Below are 22,153 nucleotides of genomic sequence, written 5' to 3' on the forward strand. Positions count from 1 at the left end.
TTATAAAAGAAGAAATTAAGATGGACACGTTCAGTGTTCTTCCATTAATTTCATCTATGTCTGCTCCTTTGAACAATGTAATGTACAATTTCTTATTCAGTTCACAACACAGAGCTTTTTATTGGTTAGTTTTACATAAGAATGTAATTGATTGATCTGTATGTGAAAATATACAAACTGTCTTACTTTTTCATAATTTGAGAAACATAAAAAAAAAGATAAACATAAATTAGCACAGGCTTTTGAACATCCTAAAGTGCTATGAAGTATGTTTTGGGGAAAAACAGAATGGTGTTGTTGAATTGAATTCTATTTCCATATCAACTCATATTGTGCGTGTGTGTTAGGGAAGCGTGTGGAGTGGGGGCAGGAGGTGTTGAGTTTCAGAATTTACAGAAGTTGATGGCAATATGGAAAGTATAAAAACGATGGGCAAAACAGCCTGTTAACATGCTGTATATATCTATGACACGGATTTGAAAAGCAGTGCTGGATTTGCTCCTGAGACTGAAATAAAAAGGGTAAGCTGAAGACCAGATCAGTTTCATTTTAATCTTATGTTCAATTTTAGGTAATGTATTCTTTATCCCCAACAAAATCTTCAACTTCCTCTACTATGGCTTATCCCTAAAATAATGTACCCATTAACCACCAAGAACCCAAGCCCACCATTACCTCTTTTAGTATGATTTATCTTGTACTCTGCACTATTCCAATGTCAACACACGTTAATGTCTACCTTGAAATCAAATGAGCTTGTCTTTATTAGTGATGACACCAGAGACGAGGCATTTCTGCTTTGTCATCAGGTTGGTATTTGCCCTAATAGATTTTGTATTGTTGACCTCATTATTATAGTTCAGACGGATCCTATCTGGGAAACATCTCCTGTTAGCTGCCACTTTCCCTAGAGTCATGGTGGCACACAAGAGGAGTTTGTTCGTTTGAAAACACGTGGAGTTTTTATTTGCCACAGGAATGAAGTTCAGATGTTTCTAGGGTAGATAAAGCAGTGCCTGTTCTGTTAATGTTTTGAGGAAAAAAATCAAAGGAAGTGACAATTGGTGCTTAAAATAAAAATTATGTTCTTTACTTGGAGTACTGTGTCCGGTTCTGGTCACCTCACTATAGGAAGGATGTGGAAGCATTGGAAAGGGTACAGAGGAGATTTACCAGGATGCTGCCTGGTTTAGAGAGTATGCATTATGATCAGGGATTAAGGGAGCTAGGGCTTTACTCTTTGGAGAGAAGGAGGATGAGAGGAGACATGATAGATGTGTACAAGATATTAAGAGGAATAGATAGAGTGGACAACCAGCGCCTCTTCCCCAGGGCACCACTGCTCAATACAAGAGGACATGGCTTTAAGGTAAGGGGTGGAAGGTTCAAGGGGGATATTAGAGGAAGGTTTTTTACTCAGAGAGTGGTTGGTGCGTGGAATGCACTGCCTGAGTCAGTGGGGGAGGCAGATACACTAGTGAAGTTTAAGAGACTACTAGACAGGTATATGGAGGAACTTAAGGTGGAGGCTTATATGGGAGGCAGGGTTTGAGGGTCGGCACAACATTGTGGGCCGAAGGGCCTGTACTGTGCTGTACTATTCTATGTTCTATGTTCTATGTTTATCATCGGATACTAAGGTACATGTTGATATTCCCTGCATTCAATGGGGCAATATCCTTTTTATGTAAAAAAAACCTGACTTAAGATCTCATTTCAACGTTATCACATCACAATATGAAGTGGACTTAATTGTTAGAATCAGCAGTTTCAAGGAGTGAATCCTGGTAACAGTAACAATGTGTGAAGAACAAACAGTGATCTCTGTTGTTTGAATCAGCACTATATATTTTATATTTATTGAAGAGTACAAATGTTATTTAATTAAAGGTGTTGTACTATCCATCAGGAATTAAATAGTTATTTATCCATGTGAAAGAATTCTTAAATTCGAAAGCAATATCTCCAGCGTATCTCCAGGGAAACTGTGAGCAGCAGTTTAGAATAGGCAATAACATTGAGCACATAAGAGATCCAGCCCAACTTTATTTGTCAGGGCAAACAAAGCTACAATTGCATGACCATTTCAACTGGAAATGAAAGTTTCCAACATAGACATTTGTTTCAGTAAGCGAGATCATTTGATTAATTTTAACAATATAACTTTGCTTGCCATATAATTCAGAGCCTTTCAAATTAATTCATGCTAAGATGCTAATCACACTATTGGTAAGCAAGCTTCAATTTGTGCAGAACACTACAGTTCAAAGTTCAATGTAAATTTATTATAAAGCTTCCTTTTGATGCCCTCCATTGGTCAGGATTGACTATGGACATTACATCCTAGCTGTACACATGATATCCAGGCCTGGGCAGTACAATATGGAGAGCAAGCTGCTGCCCATGTAGCAGGCTCCCCCTCTCCATGCAGCTGATGAATCCAAAGCAACAGTAGAAACTGATATAGTTAGGCACCAATGGCATTGCAGGAGTTGCCAATCAGCATTGAGCTCAACGTTGGACTGCCTCGGGGAGTCCAGCCCTTGATTTTTTCCCTCAGGGTTTACTCCCGAAGTCTTCTGTAGGAGTACGCATAGCCGCAAGGCAGTAGAGGTTTGAGATTAGAGTTTTCTTTCTCTCCTAGATCAGTTGCTAACCACTGCTGGCAAGCTCTATCTGCCCGAAACAACTGGTTTTAAGGTGTCAGTAATCCACCTTTGTCCCTTCTGTCAGTAGAAATGGTTCCGCTGGGCTTAGCAGCTGAGCCATATGTAAAGGCCAGAAACTGGACATGGTTGTCAGAGGCTATTTGAGTCACTCCATTAGGAACATCTAGCAGGTAATGGCAGCTTATCCACACTACCTCCCCCGGATATGACAACCTGATGGAATCTTATATAATCACTATATATTAAGCTGAAATTCATTTTCTTGTGAGTATTCACAGTAGAATAAAACAAAGTACATAGCAATAATGAAAAATTACAAACAGACAAAAAAAGCAATGTGCAAAAGAAGGCACTTTTCAAATGCCACAAGAAACAAATAACAAACAAAGAAAAATAAATAAATACTGAGAGCATGAGTTGCAGAGTCCTTGAAGGTGAGTCATAGGTTGTGGAACCAGTTCAGTGTTGAGGCAAGTGAAGTTATCCACGTTGGTTCAGGATCCAGTCCAGGAACGATTGCAAATTGTTCACCAAATGAGCACCATCTTCTGGCATTCTTCATGTATAACAATTTCCTCTGAATTTATGTAAATAAACATTAGCAAGTACAGGATTTTATATTTCTGATAGGAGTTTGTAAATTTAAATGCTTCAACCTTCCTTGTCTGAATTTATGAGTCTGCTTTTTATCAAATTATTACTGAATTTGGTTCACCTCCAGAAATGCAAGTATGTAGAAATGCTTCTGGAAATAAATCGGAAAAAGTGTATCTCAGGTGGTTGATGGTTGTTTTGACTTGTTCTCCAATCTTGGAAATTTACCTGCATATGTTTCATCACCATACAAGGAGACATCATCAGTATGCTGTTAATGTGGTGTGTCCTCTGAATGCTTGGCCTTTATATACTTATCCATCAGCTGATTGGTCGTCATTTTGGAAATTCAATTGTACTGTGGGGAGGAAATCTCATCACTGGTTGGTTGTGTGGCAGAGGATTCCTAGAAGCGTAGATTTCCGTGAACAAACCTGTAAGCAAACACACAGACCTCGATACTATTTATGAGCCATTGCAGGCAAAATTCCAGATCTCAAAGCATAATGTTAACCATGCAACCGATCAGTGACGAGATTTTCTCCTCACTTCACGATTCAGTTTCAGAAATGATGACCAATCATTGTTGATCATATGAAAGCCAAATATAAGGTGGACACACCACAATTGACATCACACTCTTGATGTCTCCTCATATGGTGATGAAACATTTACAAATAAATTGTCAAGATCGGAGAACAATTCAACCCAACCAGAAATGCTTCCATTCCTCAGGAAGATTGTTAACCCATTGACATATGGAGGAGGCATGATTTAAGTATGAATCGCCTATTTTTTTTTCCTCTCTGTCCCTCTGTCTTTCTGTCTCAATAATTTTTACTATACTAGGTCAAAAGCAATGACAGAAGAAGCATAGAGTAGTTGGGTTGTCTGTGTGACAAGGGGTAAAGTTGAAGGAAGTCCCGCAAGATAGCAGGAAGATTTGGGAATCAAATTGAGGTGAAATGGAAATTTGCAGAATTGGAGTCAAACTTCTTTACAGGAGTGGGTGGCGATACATTGTGATTAGGATTAGGGTCAAGATTGAAGGAAGGGATCTGGAATGTAATTGCCCATAATATGGCTGAGGGTTAGAGTGAGGAGATTACAGGAGCAAAGTTGGGGTGGTGGATGGATCTGGGCGGAGAAAAGATAGACTAAATAAAAATCATGACGGGGGCATATCTGTGAGGATCTATATGTCAGACATGACTACCAGATTCCAATTATGGATGTTGGTGCTCTGCTGTCTGAGTGTTCTGCACTGTTCCTGAGCTATGTGCAAATTTCGCAAACACGAGGAATTCTGCAGATGCTGGAAATTCAAGCAACACACATCAAAGTTGCTGGTGAACGCAGCAGGTCAGGCAGCATCTCTAGGAAGAGGTACAGTCGACGTTTCAGTGCGGGACCCTTCGTCAGGACTAACTGAAGGAAGAGCTAGTAAGAGATTTGAAAGTGGGGGGGGATCCAAAATGATAGGAGAAGACAGGAGGGGGAGGGATGGAGCCAAGAGCTGGACAGGTGATTGGCAAAAGGGATATGAGAGGATCATGGGACAGGAGGCCCAGAGAAAAGGAAAAAGGGGGAGGGGGGGAAACCCTGAGGATGGGCAAAGGGGTATAGTCAGAGGGACAGAGGGAGAAGAAGGAGAGTGAGAGAAAGGATGTGTGTATATAAGTAACGGATGGGATACGAGGGGGAGGTGGGGCGTTAGCGGAAATTAGAGAAGTCAATGTTCATGCCATCAGGTTGGAGGCTACCCAGACAGAATATAAGGTGTTGTTCCTCCAACCTGAGTGTGGCTTCATCTTTACAGTAGAGGAGGTCGTGGATAGACATGTCAGAATGGGAATGGGATGTGGACTTAAAATGTGTGGCCACTGGGAGATTCTGCTTTCTCTGGTGGACAGAGCCTAGGTGTTCAGCAAAATGATCTCCCAGTCTGTGTCGGGTCTCGCTAATATATAGAAGGCCACATCAGGAGCACCGGACGCAGTATATCACCCCAGCCGACTCACAGGTGAAGTGTCGCCTCACCTGGAAGGACTGTCTGGGGCCCTGAATGGTGGTAAGGGAGGAAGTGTAAGGGCATGTGTAGCACTTGTTTTGCTATGTGCAAATTTGCTTTTTTTTTGAGTGCCGTATACGTAATTTAATATCTCTGCGAATATCAAGCAAAAATATAGACAATTTATGTGATCCGCACACGAAAGATTAAACACAGGAAAAATAATGGCTGGGAAAATAATACTAAGCTAAGGATTTTTTTTTGAAAATATGGCAAAATGTAATATATTTGTTCTATTAATTAAATATCCCTAATCCCTGGCATATTTCAATTTATATTGAGTTGCAAACAGTAAGGACCTAGCTCAATACAGGGATGTCTGCCTTTTGGGTCTCTACGAGCATATTTTGTGCAATGATGGTTTTTCATTCTCCCTTGCAGCTGTTAAAATAATGATGAAGTGTAGTTTTAAAGTTAATAATGTTGGTGTTATTGGTTTGAAACAGTTGGGTAATATTTAATATAAAATCCAAAACTATTTTTGGAATCATACGCTGAATAGTTAAATTTTCTGTCTGGTCAATTATTTATTTACCCTTACAATAAATCTCAGTCACTATAACCCTCATTCATTGGTTAGTTCAAGCTATTTGCAGTTTAGTAATTTAACACAATATTTTGCTGGATTACATTTAAAGTAAATTACGTGCATTTCAATTTATGATTAAAATATAAATTGACATCATTCACTAAAGGTGCTGTTGGACCCAAAATCATGTTACAGCTATCACAATAACAGTTCTGTGTTCATGGGCTGAAGCAAGGTAACACTTTATTTGGAATGAGTTACATTTTAATAAAATTTCTTAAAGAATTCCATAATTTGAAAGATACTGCATAGAGGTATTTCTAATAATGCACATATTCTGTTCTCAGCAACGTTTTTTTTTATTTTTTAAAATAGGTTCATGTTTTGGACAGAATGGGGACAGAAGCCTTGTATTGGCAGAGCACAGTTGGATGGATCAGAACAAGTTGTCCTCGTGAGCTCCAACATTGTGTGGCCAAATGGGATTTCAATAGACTTTGAGGTTTGCCCACAGACTTGCTCCAAAGAATGTCATCAACATTTTCCTTCAATTACATTTTAGGATTATTTTAAATAAAATGCCTCAGACTACTCACTAAAAAGTATTTTGATGTCTATTATTTGATTGATCCTCAGGAAAGTAAATTGTATTGGTGTGATGCCCGCACAGACAAGATAGAAAGGATTGATCTTGAAACTGGAGAAAACCGAGAGATTGTATTGTCAGGCAACAACATGGATTTGTTTTCAGTTGCAGTCTTTGGGGTTTACATCTTCTGGTCTGACAGGTAATTTATTTTCCCGTGAGTGCTAAGGATTCAAAATGTTCTTGCAGTTCCAGCTTCTCTATCTGTGTTGGATTAGCTCTTTCTTTGCAAGATCATATTGCAAGTCATGAATGGATACCAGTTCCTGAGTAAATTATTTGTGATTTTTGAATTTGCACCACAAAATGGCTAGCTTGAGTGCATACTCCTCTACACTCTTTCTCTAGTAATTAAAATGGTCCTACTAATTAAGTGTCTTTCCTTTCAACAGGGCACATGCTAATGGATCCATCAAAAGAGGATACAAGAATAATGCAGTAGATTCTGTAACCATGAGATCACATCTCGGAGTAAACCTGAAGGGTGTGAAAGTATATAACAGAGCCAGAGAAAGGGGTATATTCATTTCTTAAACATCATTTTGCACAAAAGACACATTGTAGAGAATTGAAATATTCAAGTAAAAGTGTGAAACAATGTTCGAAGTAAATTTATTATCAATGTGTGTGTGTGTATATGTATGTATATGAGGGGTAATACCTGTTCCTGAACCTGGTGGTGTGAGTCCTGAAGCTTCTGTACCTCTTTCGTAATGGTAGCAACACGAAGAAAGCTTGCCCTTGATGGTGGGGATTCCTGTTGATGGATGCTGCTTTCCCGTGACAATGTTTCATGTAGATATGCTCAATGGTTGGAAGGGCTTTACCTATGATGGACTGTGCTGTATCCACTACTTTTTGTAGGATTTTCTGTTCAAGAGCATTATTGTTTCCATACCAGGTTATGATGCAGCCAGTCAGTATATTTTCCAAACTTCTATAAAGTTTGTCAGAGTTTTAGAAGTCATGCTGGATCTTCGCAAACTTCTAAGGAAGTAGAGACGCTGCCGTGCTTTCTTTGTAATTGCACTTGTGTGCTGAGCCCAGGGCAGGTTCCCTGAAATGACACCACCACAGAGTTTAAACTTGCTGACACTCTCCACATCTGATCGCTCAATGAGGACTGGCTCATAAACCTCCAGTTTCCTCTTTCTGAAGTCAATAGTTAGCTCTTGTTTTGCAGACGTTGAGTGAGAGGTTGTAGTTGTGGCACCACTCAGCCAGATTTTCAATCTCCCTCCAATATGTTGAATGCCATCACATTTGATTCGCCCAGTGAATGTGATGTTATCAGCAAACTTAAATATGGCATTGGATCTGAACTTATCCTCACAGTCATAAGTACAAAACAAGTCGAGCAGGGGCTAAGCACACGGCCTAGTGGTGCACCTGTGCAGATGGAGATTGTGGAGGAGAAGTTGCCAATCCAAATTGACTGGGGTCTGAAAGTGTGCAAATCGAGGACCCAATTGCACAAGGAGGCATTGAGGCCATGGTCTTGAAGCTTATTGATTAGTTTTGAGGGGATGATAGTATTGAATGCTAAGCTGCAGTTAATAAATAGCATCTTGATGTATCAACAAGTAGATTGATACATCGTAAAAAGAAGACGATGAAAAAATATCATGTAGTTTCAACTGCATTATTTTATTTGAAGGATTGCATCTGTTAATATTTTAACCAATTCTTCAATGCAGTTAAATCATAAACTTCCGTTTATAAATAATGTGTTAAAATTAGCATTTCACACTTCTTGCTTTCAGAGTTTCAACAATTTGTTTGACTGGCATTCCAATTTATCCAATTTATTAAAACTTCATCACAGACTATATAAACTGTGTATGTTTGCTTTTGATAAACAAGTATTTATTACCTGCTGAGTTTAAATAAGTGGACTTCCTAAATTTGACAATTTGAGCTATAGGTTCTTGTCAGATAATTATATTTATTGTTCCACAGCAGGAAGATGAAGTACAGCAGAATCTGTCAAAGAGAAATGTGGAATTATAGGGGACCTGTTCCAGTATAAATGACTATAGAATTGTATGAACAGATACTTTAAAGAATAACAATGCATAAACATTATACAATTCTTATATATTAATGTTATTTCTATATTCTTAATGTTAGTGAAGTTCTGGACAACTTTGTGGTAAACAATGATACATGATGATTTAAGTTTGATGCTGACTGATACTGCATGATTGATTTTGCTGGGATAACTTCTTCTATTTGCATATGAATAGTGGTTAGACTTTGTTTATCTTAAAGCCAGCAAGCATCCTTTGCCCAGGCAATCCAATGGAAGGATTTATGTAACTAAATATTGTGAGATTCAGCTGCATCTGTAGGAAGACTACAGTCATTAATGTCCATTATAGTGATAATAAAACTGAGTACAAAAAGTGACAGACGAGGGTAATTCTTAATCCTTGTTGCAAAGCAGAAGGAGAACTTGTAGGTAGTACCAAGTCAGCAGGTCCTTCTCCCAATTTCCAATTTTAAACAATAAATATATGTAGATAGATGAAAAACTTGTGAAAAGTAATGTGAGGAGCCTATTGGAATTACTACATTTAAGGTTATTTTCACTTAAAACAATCCTAATTCTATAATAATTAGGAGAAACCTGCATGGTTGTATGATGGATTGAGGCAGAAATGCAAACACTCCGCAGAATAATCAAGACCTCCAACATTTATAGTCATATTCATAATCATAGTCATAGTCACACTTTATTAATCCCAGGGGAAATTGGTTTTCATTACAGTTGCTCCGTACATAATAAATAGTAATAGAACCATAAATAGTTAAATAGTAATATGTAAATTGTGCCAGTAAATTAAATTATCCAGGACCAGCCTATTGGCTCAGGGTGTCTGACCCTCCGAGGGAGGAGTTGTAAAGTTTGATGGCCACAGGCAGGAATGACTTCCTATGACGCTCTGTGTTGCATCTCAGTGGAATGAGTCTCTGGCTGAATGTACTCCTGTGCCCACCCAGTACATTATGTAGTGGATGGGAGACATTGACCAAGATGACATGCAACTTAGACAGCATCCTCTTTTCAGACACCACCGTGAGAGAGTCCGGTTCCATCCCCACAACATCACTGGCCTTACGAATGATTTGGGGAAAACTTTACTTTGAAGGAACCTAAAGACACCTCAGGCTCTTGGATAAGAGGGATATTGCAAATTTTCTCTTTACTTCTGTCCATGTAGAAGCATAAATGTCTCTTTTTTAGATTTATATCTTGGGAAAGAAAGCTTTCAGTAAGTGCAGCTGGATCTTTTAAATTTTGCATCTTACATGTCTAACATTTAGGAATTTGAAAGGCAATATTATGAATAAAATTGGAATGTTATTGCTTAGAAGGAAGGAAAAGGGTATATATTATGTTTTATAAAGACAAAAAAAATCTGCAGATGCTGGAAATCCAAGCAACACACACAAAATGCTAGAGGAATTCAGCAGACCAGGCATCATGCATGGAAAAGAGTAAATAGTTAAGGTCAAGACCCTTCATCAGGACTGGAAAAAACATTGAGAAGTTTGAGCGAGAAGGTGGGAGGAGAGGACAAAGAAGTAGAAGAATGATAGGTGATAGGTGAAACCGGGAGAAGGGTAGAAGTGAAGTAAAGAGCTGGGAATGAGAATGGGAAGTAGAATTGAAATGGATGGCCACTGGGAGATCTTCAACCCCTCCCCCTCTCACAGTTTCACCTATCACCTACCACCTTGTACTTCTTTCCTCCCCTCCCTCCACCTTCTTGCTCTAGCTTCTCATCTTTTTTTCCAGTCCTGATAAGGGTCTTGGCCTGAAAAGTCTACTGTTTTACTCTTTTACATAGATACTGCCTGGCTTGCTGAGTTCCTCCAGGGTTTTGTGGGTGTTGCTTATATTTTGTGATGTTTTTGCATGCATCATAAGTAGTTTGACATACCCAAATATATGTGCTGAACTCAACATACTAAGTTTATATTTAACGCAAACAACAGGAATTCTGCAGATGCTGGAAATTCAAGCAACATACATCAAAGTTGCTGGTGAACGCAGCAGGCCAAGCAGCATCTATAGAAAGAGGTGCAGTCGACGTTTCAGGCCGAGACCCTTCGTCAGGACTAACTGAAGGAAGACAGTTAGTCCTGACGAAGGGTCTCGGCCTGAAACGTCGACTGCACCTCTTTCTATAGATGCTGCTTGGCCTGCTGCGTTCACCAGCAACTTTGATGTATGTTGCCTAAGTTTATATTTGTTGATATTCGGGAAACTGACAAAGCCTGTAGGAAATCTAGTTTAAAAGTAATTCATTTTTTTTCCTTCTGTTTGAGGAGTGTGAAGAAAACACTAAAGTATAAAATCAAATTCATCAAACATTTGTATGTGTTGGGTAATATTGAGTTCTGGGAGAATTGGAAGTACTGGATTTGAACACAATTTTGTTTCCTGCTACGTGCGCTGCATACATCAAAGCTCATTCACTGGTACTGACGAAGTAACAATTGAAAATTGAATTTTGACAGGTACCAATATTTGCGCTAACAATAACGGTGGATGCCAGCAGCTTTGCTTATACCGTGGAAAAGGTCAGAAAACCTGTGGATGTTCCTACAGTGTCCTCGCAGAGGATTCAGTCAGCTGTCGTGATTATGATGGATACTTACTCTATTCAGAAAGAACAATATTAAAGAGCATCCATCTTACAGATGAAACTAATCTAAATCCTCCAATTAGACCATATGAAAAACCGGAATACTTCAAAAATGTGATTGCCTTGGCTTTTGATTACCGGCGAAATACAAGGGGGACTAATCGGATATTTATGAGTGATGTTCATTTTGGAAATATCCAGCTTATCAACGATGACTGGACTGGCAGAAGAGTAATTATCGAGAGTAAGTACACATCTAAAATGATTGAATATTGTACTCATTGAATGCATTTCTTCAATAATTAGTTACTTGTATTTTGACTCTAATGCTTAATCAGTAAAATGGGAAATCCATAGAGTGTATGAAGCTCATTTATTATAATACCTGCTGCTTGGGTATAACAGTATCTTATGTTATTGGACTGCCAGGCAGATTGAATATATGAATTCATTTTTAAAGAGCAGGGAATAGAAATAGTGGTATTGATTAAGGAGACCACAAAACTCTAGCGGTGCAAACCCCATTTGTTCACAACTGTACTTCAGGGATAGAAGTTTTCTGATCACAGTTGACCACTGATAGTCCCATACCATTACAATAGTCCATTGTCTTTTCTCTGAAATGGCTTTGTAATTTGTTACCCGCAGTTCCAAAAAATGTTCAATTCTCAAGGGAACTTAGCTTTAGCCAATAGATGTGAGACATTATCAAACTACCTTACCAAAACTTTAAAGGAACATGTTGTGCTTGTATGTCATCGTTGTTTAATAAATCAAAAGAGAATCCAGTGACAAGTACACAGATAGTTCCTGGATAACCAGATAAATTTTTGGTTATGTTAGATATATGATCTGAAATGTGATTAAAGGGACTTTTTATAATTGTCAGTTCCACATATCACAATTTTGAAAACTTGTTTTCTGCAAACTTTGTAAATTTGCAAGTTTTGTAAAGATTGCTATTGATTGTAAGATATATATAAATTACATCCTTTGATAAATCTACATTCTCTGAATACATCTTTTAATTAGAAGATGACTAATACTTTTTTTAATAAGGTAAATTTTGTCATTTTAACTTAATATTATCTCCTCCTCTGCTAAGAAATTTTCATTGCTAGTTGGAGACATTTCTGTTTATTATGAATTGTTTGTGGTATTCACAAGGCTGAAGCATTGCTAATTTGTCAGAGAATACAAGATTAGGTAGTATAAAGGTTAATTTCTTGTGAGAAATTATAGTTACGCTATGAAGAGTATCTTAAAGTTTTCATTACTTTTCTGAGTATGGAGAAATAAGATCAGTTAAAATTTAACGTTCCTCAAAATTATATGTGAACAATTAGCCAAGTAGATGTTTACAATATTATTCAGGATACAGCTTAAAACCTGCTTTGTAAAAGAGGAGTTAATTTTTCATTGCCATTTGTGTTGATTTACTTCAGAGGTTCCTAACCTTTTTTTATGCCATGGACCCCTACCACTAATTGAGGGGTCCGTGAGCCCCAGTATGGGAACTCCGAGTTTACTACTTCTCCATCTATTTTTCACAGCAGCATAGCTACTGTATTTGTGTATAGCCCTTAATAAAAATAAAAACTGTTTCAATGATTTTCAATTCTTAGTCACATGCATTGCCCGTATCATTGCGAACTTATAGTGGCTAGAAATTTTATTTTACAATGCAGTGCTGTTGTGTAAAATATTGGAATTTTATTCTGTCTGCACATGTATCTTGTATTTTTACATAACATCACAGAAATGTTTGTGGCTTGTAATGTTCTGTCATGAATCTGCAATTTATGAATGCCTTGGCCCCAACTATAGGAATAGGCCTTGATATACTTAGCAGTCACAAGTCTGAACCATTGATCCAGAGATGCTGGTGAATTAAAAACAATTATACAAAAATAACAAAACAAATCAGTTTCTGTAGTGGTAAATGTTAAAATATTGGATTATTGTATAGGTCTGTCTGGTTCATTTACATCTTCATGGATGGAAGTGGGGTTTTCACACCCCGTCCAAACTATATTTAATTCCAGACTTGCCAAGGCTGTTGATTTTGAACTGCTTTCTCAATTCAGATACAATTAATAATGGATAAGAAATGTTGGCACTGCCAGAAAAGCCAAATACTGAGAAGGATTAAAACCACTGAGTGGGAAAACTAAAGAGTATTCAAGGCTGGAAGGGCATGATGAAGAAATTGAATGTTTCCAAAACTATGATAATTGTGTTGTACAGAATGAGAAAAACAAAATAGCAGTTTACCTTGGTATTATGGGGACACTTTCATATGCCTTCATTCTGGGTTTTCTATTCAGTAAAGTCATCTTGGAAATGCCATTCTATAGTTCACCTTTTGACACATTTGTTAACATAACAAGAGATGCAGGAAAATTATGTAGGAGACTGTTGAGTGCAATCTACTCAAAATTATTACTTGGGTCTACTTTATTGTAACATCTTTATGATGTGTAAATGGCTTTACCTTTTGTACATTTCCAAAAGGCTGGGAAAAATGGCCATGAATAATCAATATGTGTAAAATTTATAAGGTCATAGAGTAAAGGAGCATTACTGAATAGCTACTGGCACTTCGACCCAATGAGATCATGCCGACCCTGGTGCCCACCCAGCTAGTCCCATCTGTGTGTTTGGCCAATATCCATCTAAGCCCCATTCCTCCATGTACATACCTATCTTGATGTTGTTACCCTCTGCACCTTCTGGTGCATCAGGTTGCAACTTTGCCATTTCTTTAGCATTTTCCTATTTTCTTTATGAGGCCAAGTTGCTAGCTCAGTACTCAACTCAGCACAGATAGAAAATGTACAAAGAGCCAGCCAGCTTCGAACCGGGGACCATTTGCCTCGAAATCCGGTACGGACACCAGTACACAACCGGCTGGCTATGTACCTGTTAAAGTACTTTTTAAATGATACTGTTGTAGCTGTCTCAACCAATCCGTCTGAAAGCTCATTCCAAATTCCCCTCGGGTCCCTTTTAAGTCCCTTTTATGCTCCCTCACTTTCAATTCCACTACCCTGGAGTAAAATCTGTTCCCATTCAGCATTTCTATGCCTCTCATAATTTTTAACATTTCTATGAGGTCATCCCTCAGTCTCATTTCAATGTTCTAAGGAATAAAGACTCAGCCTACCCAAATTCTCACAATGCTTGTTTGACTTTCCAAAATGCATCACTTTATGGTTATCTATATTGAAATACATTTGCCACTCATTGGCCCATTTTTTTTATAACAAGTCAAGATCCCCTGTAAACTACGATAACTTTCTTCACTATCAACATCACCTCACAATTTTGTGTTATCCACAAAATTGCTGATCAAACCTTGTACATTCACATCCAGGCAGGTAGGCATGCAGAGAGGTTGGGGTGATTCCGTTTGTAAAGAATGAAATCAAATCCAAGAGAGGGAATTTGTAGAATGCATATAAAATGCTCTTTTAGAGCAGTTTGTGGTTGAGCCCACTATGAGAAAGGCAATTCTGTATTTGGTGTTGTGTGATGAATCAGATTTGATTAGGGAGCTTAAGGTAAAGGAACACTCAGGAGACAGTGATCATAATCGGATAGAATTCACCCTGCAGTTTCAGAGGGAGAAAATAAAGTCAGATGTAACAGTATTACAGTGGAGTAAAGGGAAGTACAGAAGGTCTGGCCAAAGGAAGGAGACACTAGCAGGGATGAAGGCAGAACAGCAATGCCTGGAATTTCTGGGAGCATTTCAATAGGTACAGGATAGATTCACCCTAGAGAAGAAGTATTCTGAAGGGAGGATGATGCAATTGTAGCTGATAAGGAAAACCAAAGACAACATAAAAGCAAAATAAAGGGCAGATAATCTACCAAAAAATAGTGAGAAGATAGATTGTGAAGCTCTTAAAAACCAAAAGAAGGCAACTAAAAAAGCAATAAGGAGAAAAAAGAAGAAACATGATGGTAAGCTAGCTCATAATATAAAAGAGAATACCAAAAGATAATTCCAATAAAACAAAAGAGGGTCATTCACCTCCAATCAGCAAACTGCCGATTCACCTCCTCCCTCAACCTCCTTCATGGCCCTAAATAGCCCTTATTGGTGAGACAACATTTAATCTGCGAATCTGTTGGGGTCATCTGTTATATTCAGTTTTTTTGATGCAATCTCCTCTACGTTGGTGAGACCTGTCCAGATTTGGTGGACTACTTAGTTCAGCACCTATATTCCATCTGCCAAAAGCAGAATTTCCTAGTGGCCAACATTTTAATTCCATTTCCCATTCCTGTTCGTGCATATCGATCCATGGCTTCCTCTTATGCCATGATGAGGCCACTTTCAGGATGAAGGAGCAACACCTCATATTCCATCTGGGAAGCCTTCATCCTGATGGCATGAATATCAATTTGTCCTTCCAATGACATTTTCATTTCCCGCTTCCCTCTTCTATTCCTTACTCTGGCCTCTTACCTGTACTCGTAAGTTTACTACCTCCCCTTGGGGCCCTTCTTTCTTTCCCTTCCCCAATGCTCTACTCTCCTCTCCTACCAGATTTCTTCTTCTCTGTCCCTTTACCTTTCACACCAACCTGGCTTCACCTATCACCTAACTATCCCCTTCCTGTCTTCCCTCACGTTTTTATTGTAGTGTCTTCCCTCTCCCTTTCTGTGTGGCAGTGTCTCAGCATGAAATGTCAATTGTTTATTCATTTCCATAGACGCTGGCTGATCTGTTGAGTTACTTCAAAATTTTGTGTGTGTGTCTGGAGTTCCAGCACCTGCAGAATTTCTGCTATTTACCAAATGTGGGAGGGGATATCGGACTACTGGAAAATGATGGAGAGGTAGTAAAGGGAACAGTTAAATGGCAGACAAAATTAACAAGTATTTTGCATCAAGTTTCACTGTGGAAGACATGAGCAGTATGCCAGAAAGTCAGGAGAGTCAGTGGGCGGAAGTGATTGTAGTTGCTATTAGAAAGGGGATGCTGCTTGGGAAGCTGAAAGGTCTGAAGGTACCGTATACAACTCACCTGGACCTAAAGGACTACATTTCAGGGTTCTGAAAGGTGGATGAAGAGATTGTGGAGACATTAGTAATGATCTTTCAAGAATTACTCGATTCTCAAATGGTTCCAGAGGATTGAAAAGTTGCAAACCTCACTCCATACTTTAAGAAGAAAGGGAGGCTGAAGCAAGGAATTATAGGCCAGCTAGCTTAACTTCAGTGGTTGTGAAGATATTGGAGTCCATTATTAAGGATGCTTTTTTGAGGTACATGGAGGTACATGATAAGAAGGCCAAAATCATCATGGTTTCCTTAAAAGGAGAACTTGCCTGTCAAATATTTTGGAATTAATTGAGGAAATAACAGGCAGGATAGATAAAGGAGACTCAGTGGCTGTTGTTTGGTTGGATTCTCAGAAGGCCTTTACAAGGTGCTGCACAAGCGGTTGCTTAAGCCTTATCTTAGGCATCAAGAGGACAAAAACAGCCCATTCATAAAAAATTCAGGAATACCTGTCTAATAATGATACCAGCAGAGGTAGCTGGGCATCAAAGACTTTACTGACAGTGGAAGAAGAAACAGTATTGACAGCACCACTGACACTTCCCTTCCTGATGCTCTGAAGAACCTTTACACATGCTTCAAGATTTGCAACACAACTCTGGCAATAAAAACTACCCACCTTCCAGCTGAGCAGCTGTTCTCGGGAACAGAGGCAGACACGAGAAGGACTCTGCAGAGAGTCAGCCCGTGTAAGGCAGCCGGGTCGGACAACATCCCAGGCTGAGTAATCAGGGAGAGTGCACATCAGCTCACTGACATCTTCAACTCTTCACTCATCCAGGCTGCTCTTCCCACATACTTCAAATCAGCCACAACCATCCGTGTACGAAAAAACTTTATACCTTCAGAACTAAATGACAACCACCTAATGGCATTAATGTCAATCATCATAAAGTACTTTGAATGGCTGATAATGGCACATATCAAAAACATAGGCACTCACCAATATGTTTACCAGCAGAACCACTTTACAGCAGATACCATCGAATCTGTCATAAACCTGCTTCTGACACACACATACAAAAAACACGGACACACAGTATCTTGAAAAAGTATTCAGCCTCGAACCTTCTGTTCACATAAATGAATATTACAAGTAGGGATTTTGATCAATTTAACTATGTATTTTTATTTGTGAATCATATGCTCCATTTTATTCACAGTAGAGCCCCAAAACACAGGGAGAATGTAAAGCATGAAAAACTAAAAAGACAAAAGCTGAGAAGTCTGCAGCTCAAAAGTATTCCTTCCTCCTTTGCTCAGTACGTTGTTGCTCTTTTCTCGCTGCTGCCATCAGGTTGAAGGTACTCACACCACCAGATTCAAGAATAGTTGCTACCCCTCAACCACAGCTTCCTGAACAAGAGGTGGTAACTACACTTATTCTAATCCTGATGTTCCCACAACCGATAGCTTCACTTTAAGGACTCTTTATCCTGTTGTTTCATGCTCGTTATTTATTGCTATTTATTTATATTTGCATTTACACAGTTTGTTGTCCATTGATCCTGTTTACAGTTACTGTTCTATAGATTTGTTAAATATGCTCGCAGCAAAAGAATCTCAGGGTTGTATGTGGTGTCATGTATGTACACTGATAATAAATTTTACTTTGAACTTTGAACCACTTCTCGCAGCTATTACATCCATTAGTCTTTTTGGATAAGTCTCTATTAGCTTTGCAAAATGGGATGGAGAAAGATTTTCCCAGTCCTTGCAAAATTGCTTAAGCTGTACCAGGTTGGTTGAAGAGTGGCGGTGGACAGCAATCTTGAGGTCTTGCTGGAGATGTTTGATTTGGTTAAGGTCAGGTCTCTGACTGGGCTACTCAAGGACATCAATTGAAGCCACTCCATTGTTGCTTTTACAGTGTGCTCTGAGTTGTAGTCCAGCTGAAAGATGAACTTTCTGTCCAGTTTAAGCTTTCTGGCAGAGGCCAGCAGATTTTTATCCAGGATCTCTCTGTATTTAACAGCATTCATCTTCCCATCAGTCCTGTCCAGTTTTCTAGACCTGAATGCTGAAAAGCATCCATGTAGCATGATGCTACCTCCACCATACTTTATAGTAGGGATGCTGTTCTCTGACTGATGCACAATATTAGATTTACCCCACATGTACTGCTTCGTGTTGAAGCCAAAATGTTTCACTATAGTCTCGTCAGATCACAATCTTTACAGTATGTTCTATGTGACACTTTGCAAAGTCTTTATAGGCAATGATATGCTTTTTTTTCAGTCTGGGCTACTTCCTTGCAACTCGTCCATAAATACCCTTTTTGTACAAAGCCTTAGAAATTATGAGGCCATGAACTTCATCTCCACTTACGGATACTGACTTCACACCCCCGGCACTTGAGCTGTTTGTCTAACTCCCATCAGGGAAGAGGCTAATTAGCAACCATGCCAGGAACACCAGGATCAAAAACAGTTCTTTTCTCCAAACAGTAAGGCAGATCGACACCTCTACCATTACTTTATTACTTCCAGTCAATCAACTTTTAGCATCATCTTATTGACATGCAAACAATGTATATAAGCTATCTTATGTATTTATATTTATTGCTTTTTATGTTAATATTATTGTGTTCTTTGTCTTTTGCATTATTTTGTGCTGCATCAGATCCAGAGTACAATTATTTCATTCTCCTTACACTCTCAAGTACTGCAAATAGTTTTGGACCCCTTATCTAAGAAAAGATGTGCTAGCATTGGTGAGGGTCCAGCAAAGATTTATGAGAATGATTTCAGGAATGGAAGGATTAATGTGTGAAGAGTGTTTGATAGCTCTGGCCCTGTACTCACGGGAATTTAGAAGAATGTAGGGAGATCTCATTGAAATCTGTCAAATATTGAAAGGCCTAGATATGGTGGATGTGGAGAAGATGTTTCCTAAAGTGGGGGAGTCTAGGATCAGAGGGTGAACTACTTTGAACTACTTTGTTTTGTTGTAAATCTGTTCCAGTATTACATTATCATATAGGCGAAAGTTTCTGTTTCCACCAAGCAGGTATTGATTCTTAAATGTAAAACCAGAATTAAGTTAATGAAAATGCAGTTGTGTAATACTGTACATTCAATAATCTATATCCACATATGCTTAAGTAGTTTCACAAAGATTTGGAACTCAAAATAATCTTTGTTTTGTTATTTCCCTTCCCTGGGCAAAATAAAGCGACCCAACTGGCTGAGAATATGTAATTTATGAATGTGTTTCTGACAATATTCTGACAATATCCCCAGGGCCAGATGGTCTGCATCCTAGAGTGCTTAAGGAAGTAGCCCAAGAAATAGTGGATGCATTAGTGATAATTTTTCAAAACTCGTTAGATTCTGGACTAGTTCTTGAGGATTGGAGGGTGGCTAATGTAACCCTACTTTTTAAAAAAGGAGGGAGAGAGAAACCGGGGAATTATAGACCGGTTAGCCTAACGTCGGTGGTGGGGAAACTGCTGGAGTCAGTTATCAAGGATGTGATAACAGCACATTTGGAAAGCGATGAAATTATCGGACAAAGTCAGCATGGATTTGTGAAAGGAAAATCATGTCTGACGAATCTCATAGAATTTTTTGAGGATGTAACTAGTAGAGTGGATAGGGGAGAACCAGTGGATGTGGTATATTTGGATTTTCAAAAGGCTTTTGACAAGGTCCCACACAGGAGATTAGTGTGCAAACTTAAAGCACACGGTATTGGGGGTAAGGTATTGGTGTGGGTGGAGAATTGGTTAGCAGACAGGAAGCAAAGAGTGGGAATAAGCGGGACCTTTTCAGAATGGCAGGCGGTGACTAGTGGGGTACCGCAAGGCTCAGTGCTGGGACCTCAGTTGTTTACAATATATATTAATGACTTGGATGAGGGAATTAAATGCAGCATCTCCAAGTTTGCAGATGACACGAAGCTGGGTGGCAGTGTTAGCAGTGAGGAGGATGCTAAGAGGATGCAGGGTGACTTGGATAGGTTGGGTGAGTGGGCAAACTCATGGCAGATGCAATTTAATGTGGATAAATGTGAAGTTATCCACTTTGGTGGCAAAAATAGGAAAACAGATTATTATCTGAATGGTGGCCGATTAGGAAAAGGGGAGGTGCAACGAGACTTGGGTGTCATTATACACCAGTCATTGAAAGTGGGCATGCAGGTACAGCAGGCGGTGAAAAAGGCGAATGGTATGCTGGCATTTATAGCGAGAGGATTGGAGTACAGGAGCAGGGAGGTACTACTGCAGTTGTACAAGGCCTTGGTGAGACCACACCTGGAGTATTGTGAAACATACATCAAAGTTGCTGGTGAACGCAGCAGGCCAAGCAGCATCTATAGGAAGAGGCGCAGTCGACGTTTCAGGCCGAGACCCTTCAGTCCTGACGAAGGGTCTTGGCCTGAAACGTCGACTGCGCCTCTTCCTATAGATGCTGCTTGGCCTACTGCGTTCACCAGCAACTTTGATGTATGTTGCTTGAATTTCCAGCATCTGCAGAATTCCTGTTGTTTACCTGGAGTATTGTGTGCAGTTTTGGTCCCCTAATCTGAGGAAAGACATCTTTGCCATAGAGGGAGTACAAAGAAGGTTCACCAGATTGATTCCTGGGATGGCAGGACTTTCATATGAAGAAAGACTGGATGAACTGGGCTTGTACTCGTTGGAATTTAGAAGATTGAGGGGGGATCTGATTGAAATGTATAAGATCCTAAAGGGATTGGACAGGCTAGATGCAGGAAGATTGTTCCCGATGTTGGGGAAGTCCAGAACGAGGGGTCACAGTTTGAGGATAGAGGGGAAGCCTTTTAGGACCGAGATTAGGAAAAACTTCTTCACACAGAGAGTGGTGAATCTGTGGAATTCTCTGCCACAGGAAACTGTTGAGGCCAGTTCATTGGCTATGTTTAAGAGGGAGTTAGATATGGCCCTTGTGGCTACGGGGGTCAGGGGGTATGGAGGGAAGGCTGGGGCGGGGTTCTGAGTTGGATGATCAGCCATGATCATAATAAATGGCGGTGCAGGCTCGAAGGGCCGAATGGCCTACTCCTGCACCTATTTTCTATGTTTCTATGTTTCTAATATGACTAAAATCTTATCTTGCAAAACTTCCAAGTTCATTTCACTACTGATTATATTCTATGTTGCATGTTTGCTCAAGTAGAGGATTTTATTTAACTGAGACTGAAACAATACTCTTCTCATCTGTCAATGTAAGGTATGTCTGTAATTGAGGTAGGCAGCTGTAATATTATAATATTTCAAAGCCAAGACTCTGTATTTCATGAAATTACATTAATGCATTGGAGTTTTGATTTTCTATGACATCTGCAACCATATACAAGACAAGGAAAGTTGTCCATTGCTGATTAACCTTTGTAAAATAATATTTATCAGAGTTTGAAAAAAAAGTGAGAGATAAAACTACAGTATAATTATATGCAACTATGTTATACAGAATAAGTTAACGATAGTTTTGTTGTTGTATCTGCTTTATCAGAAGTGAAGACATTGTTTATTATCTGAAATGATAGTTACCTTCAGTAAAATATTGGTTAACCTACAAGGTTTTGTAATACGAAAGCAAAAAGTTTTGAACATCCCTGAATGGCCTTGTGGTATTTGTGGAGAAAGAAAATGATGTTTCAGATTCAAGGCTTTTCTTCAGAACAGGGAAAAGTTCAAGATAAAACAATGAAGCATTTTTTCTCTTTCCCGCCCTTAGATACTGCTTGAAATGTTGAAGACTAACCGCAAGCTCTGTTTATGTGTAGTAGAACGGTGAACTCAGTGCTATTCAGTGCTTGCTACATGTTTTGTGGCTCTTATCATTTGTTGTGTGCTTAATTTTTTATATACATAGGGAATGAATATTATTGTTCATTTTATATGTGTCATTTTTTTATTCAATAACTTGGGATTTTATGCGGGATATA

At 39.0% G+C, this 22,153-nt stretch overlaps 1 protein-coding gene across 3 annotated transcripts in view; it reads left to right on the forward strand.

Annotated features, from left to right (window-relative positions):
• LOC134346855 (low-density lipoprotein receptor-related protein 1-like) overlaps positions 1-22,153 on the forward strand; it is a 2,119,020-nt gene that overhangs the window by 1,684,807 nt on the left and 412,060 nt on the right. For all 3 annotated transcript variants that reach the window (XM_063048628.1, XM_063048629.1, XM_063048630.1), the window contains 4 exons: positions 6,239-6,365; positions 6,500-6,651; positions 6,902-7,026; positions 11,037-11,408. In XM_063048628.1, coding sequence (XP_062904698.1) covers positions 6,239-6,365; positions 6,500-6,651; positions 6,902-7,026; positions 11,037-11,408 — 776 coding nt within the window. The remainder of the gene's footprint in view (positions 1-6,238; positions 6,366-6,499; positions 6,652-6,901; positions 7,027-11,036; positions 11,409-22,153) is intronic.

This window comes from Mobula hypostoma, chromosome 5 (assembly GCF_963921235.1).
Source record: "Mobula hypostoma chromosome 5, sMobHyp1.1, whole genome shotgun sequence".
Lineage (NCBI taxonomy): Eukaryota > Metazoa > Chordata > Chondrichthyes > Myliobatiformes > Myliobatidae > Mobula > Mobula hypostoma.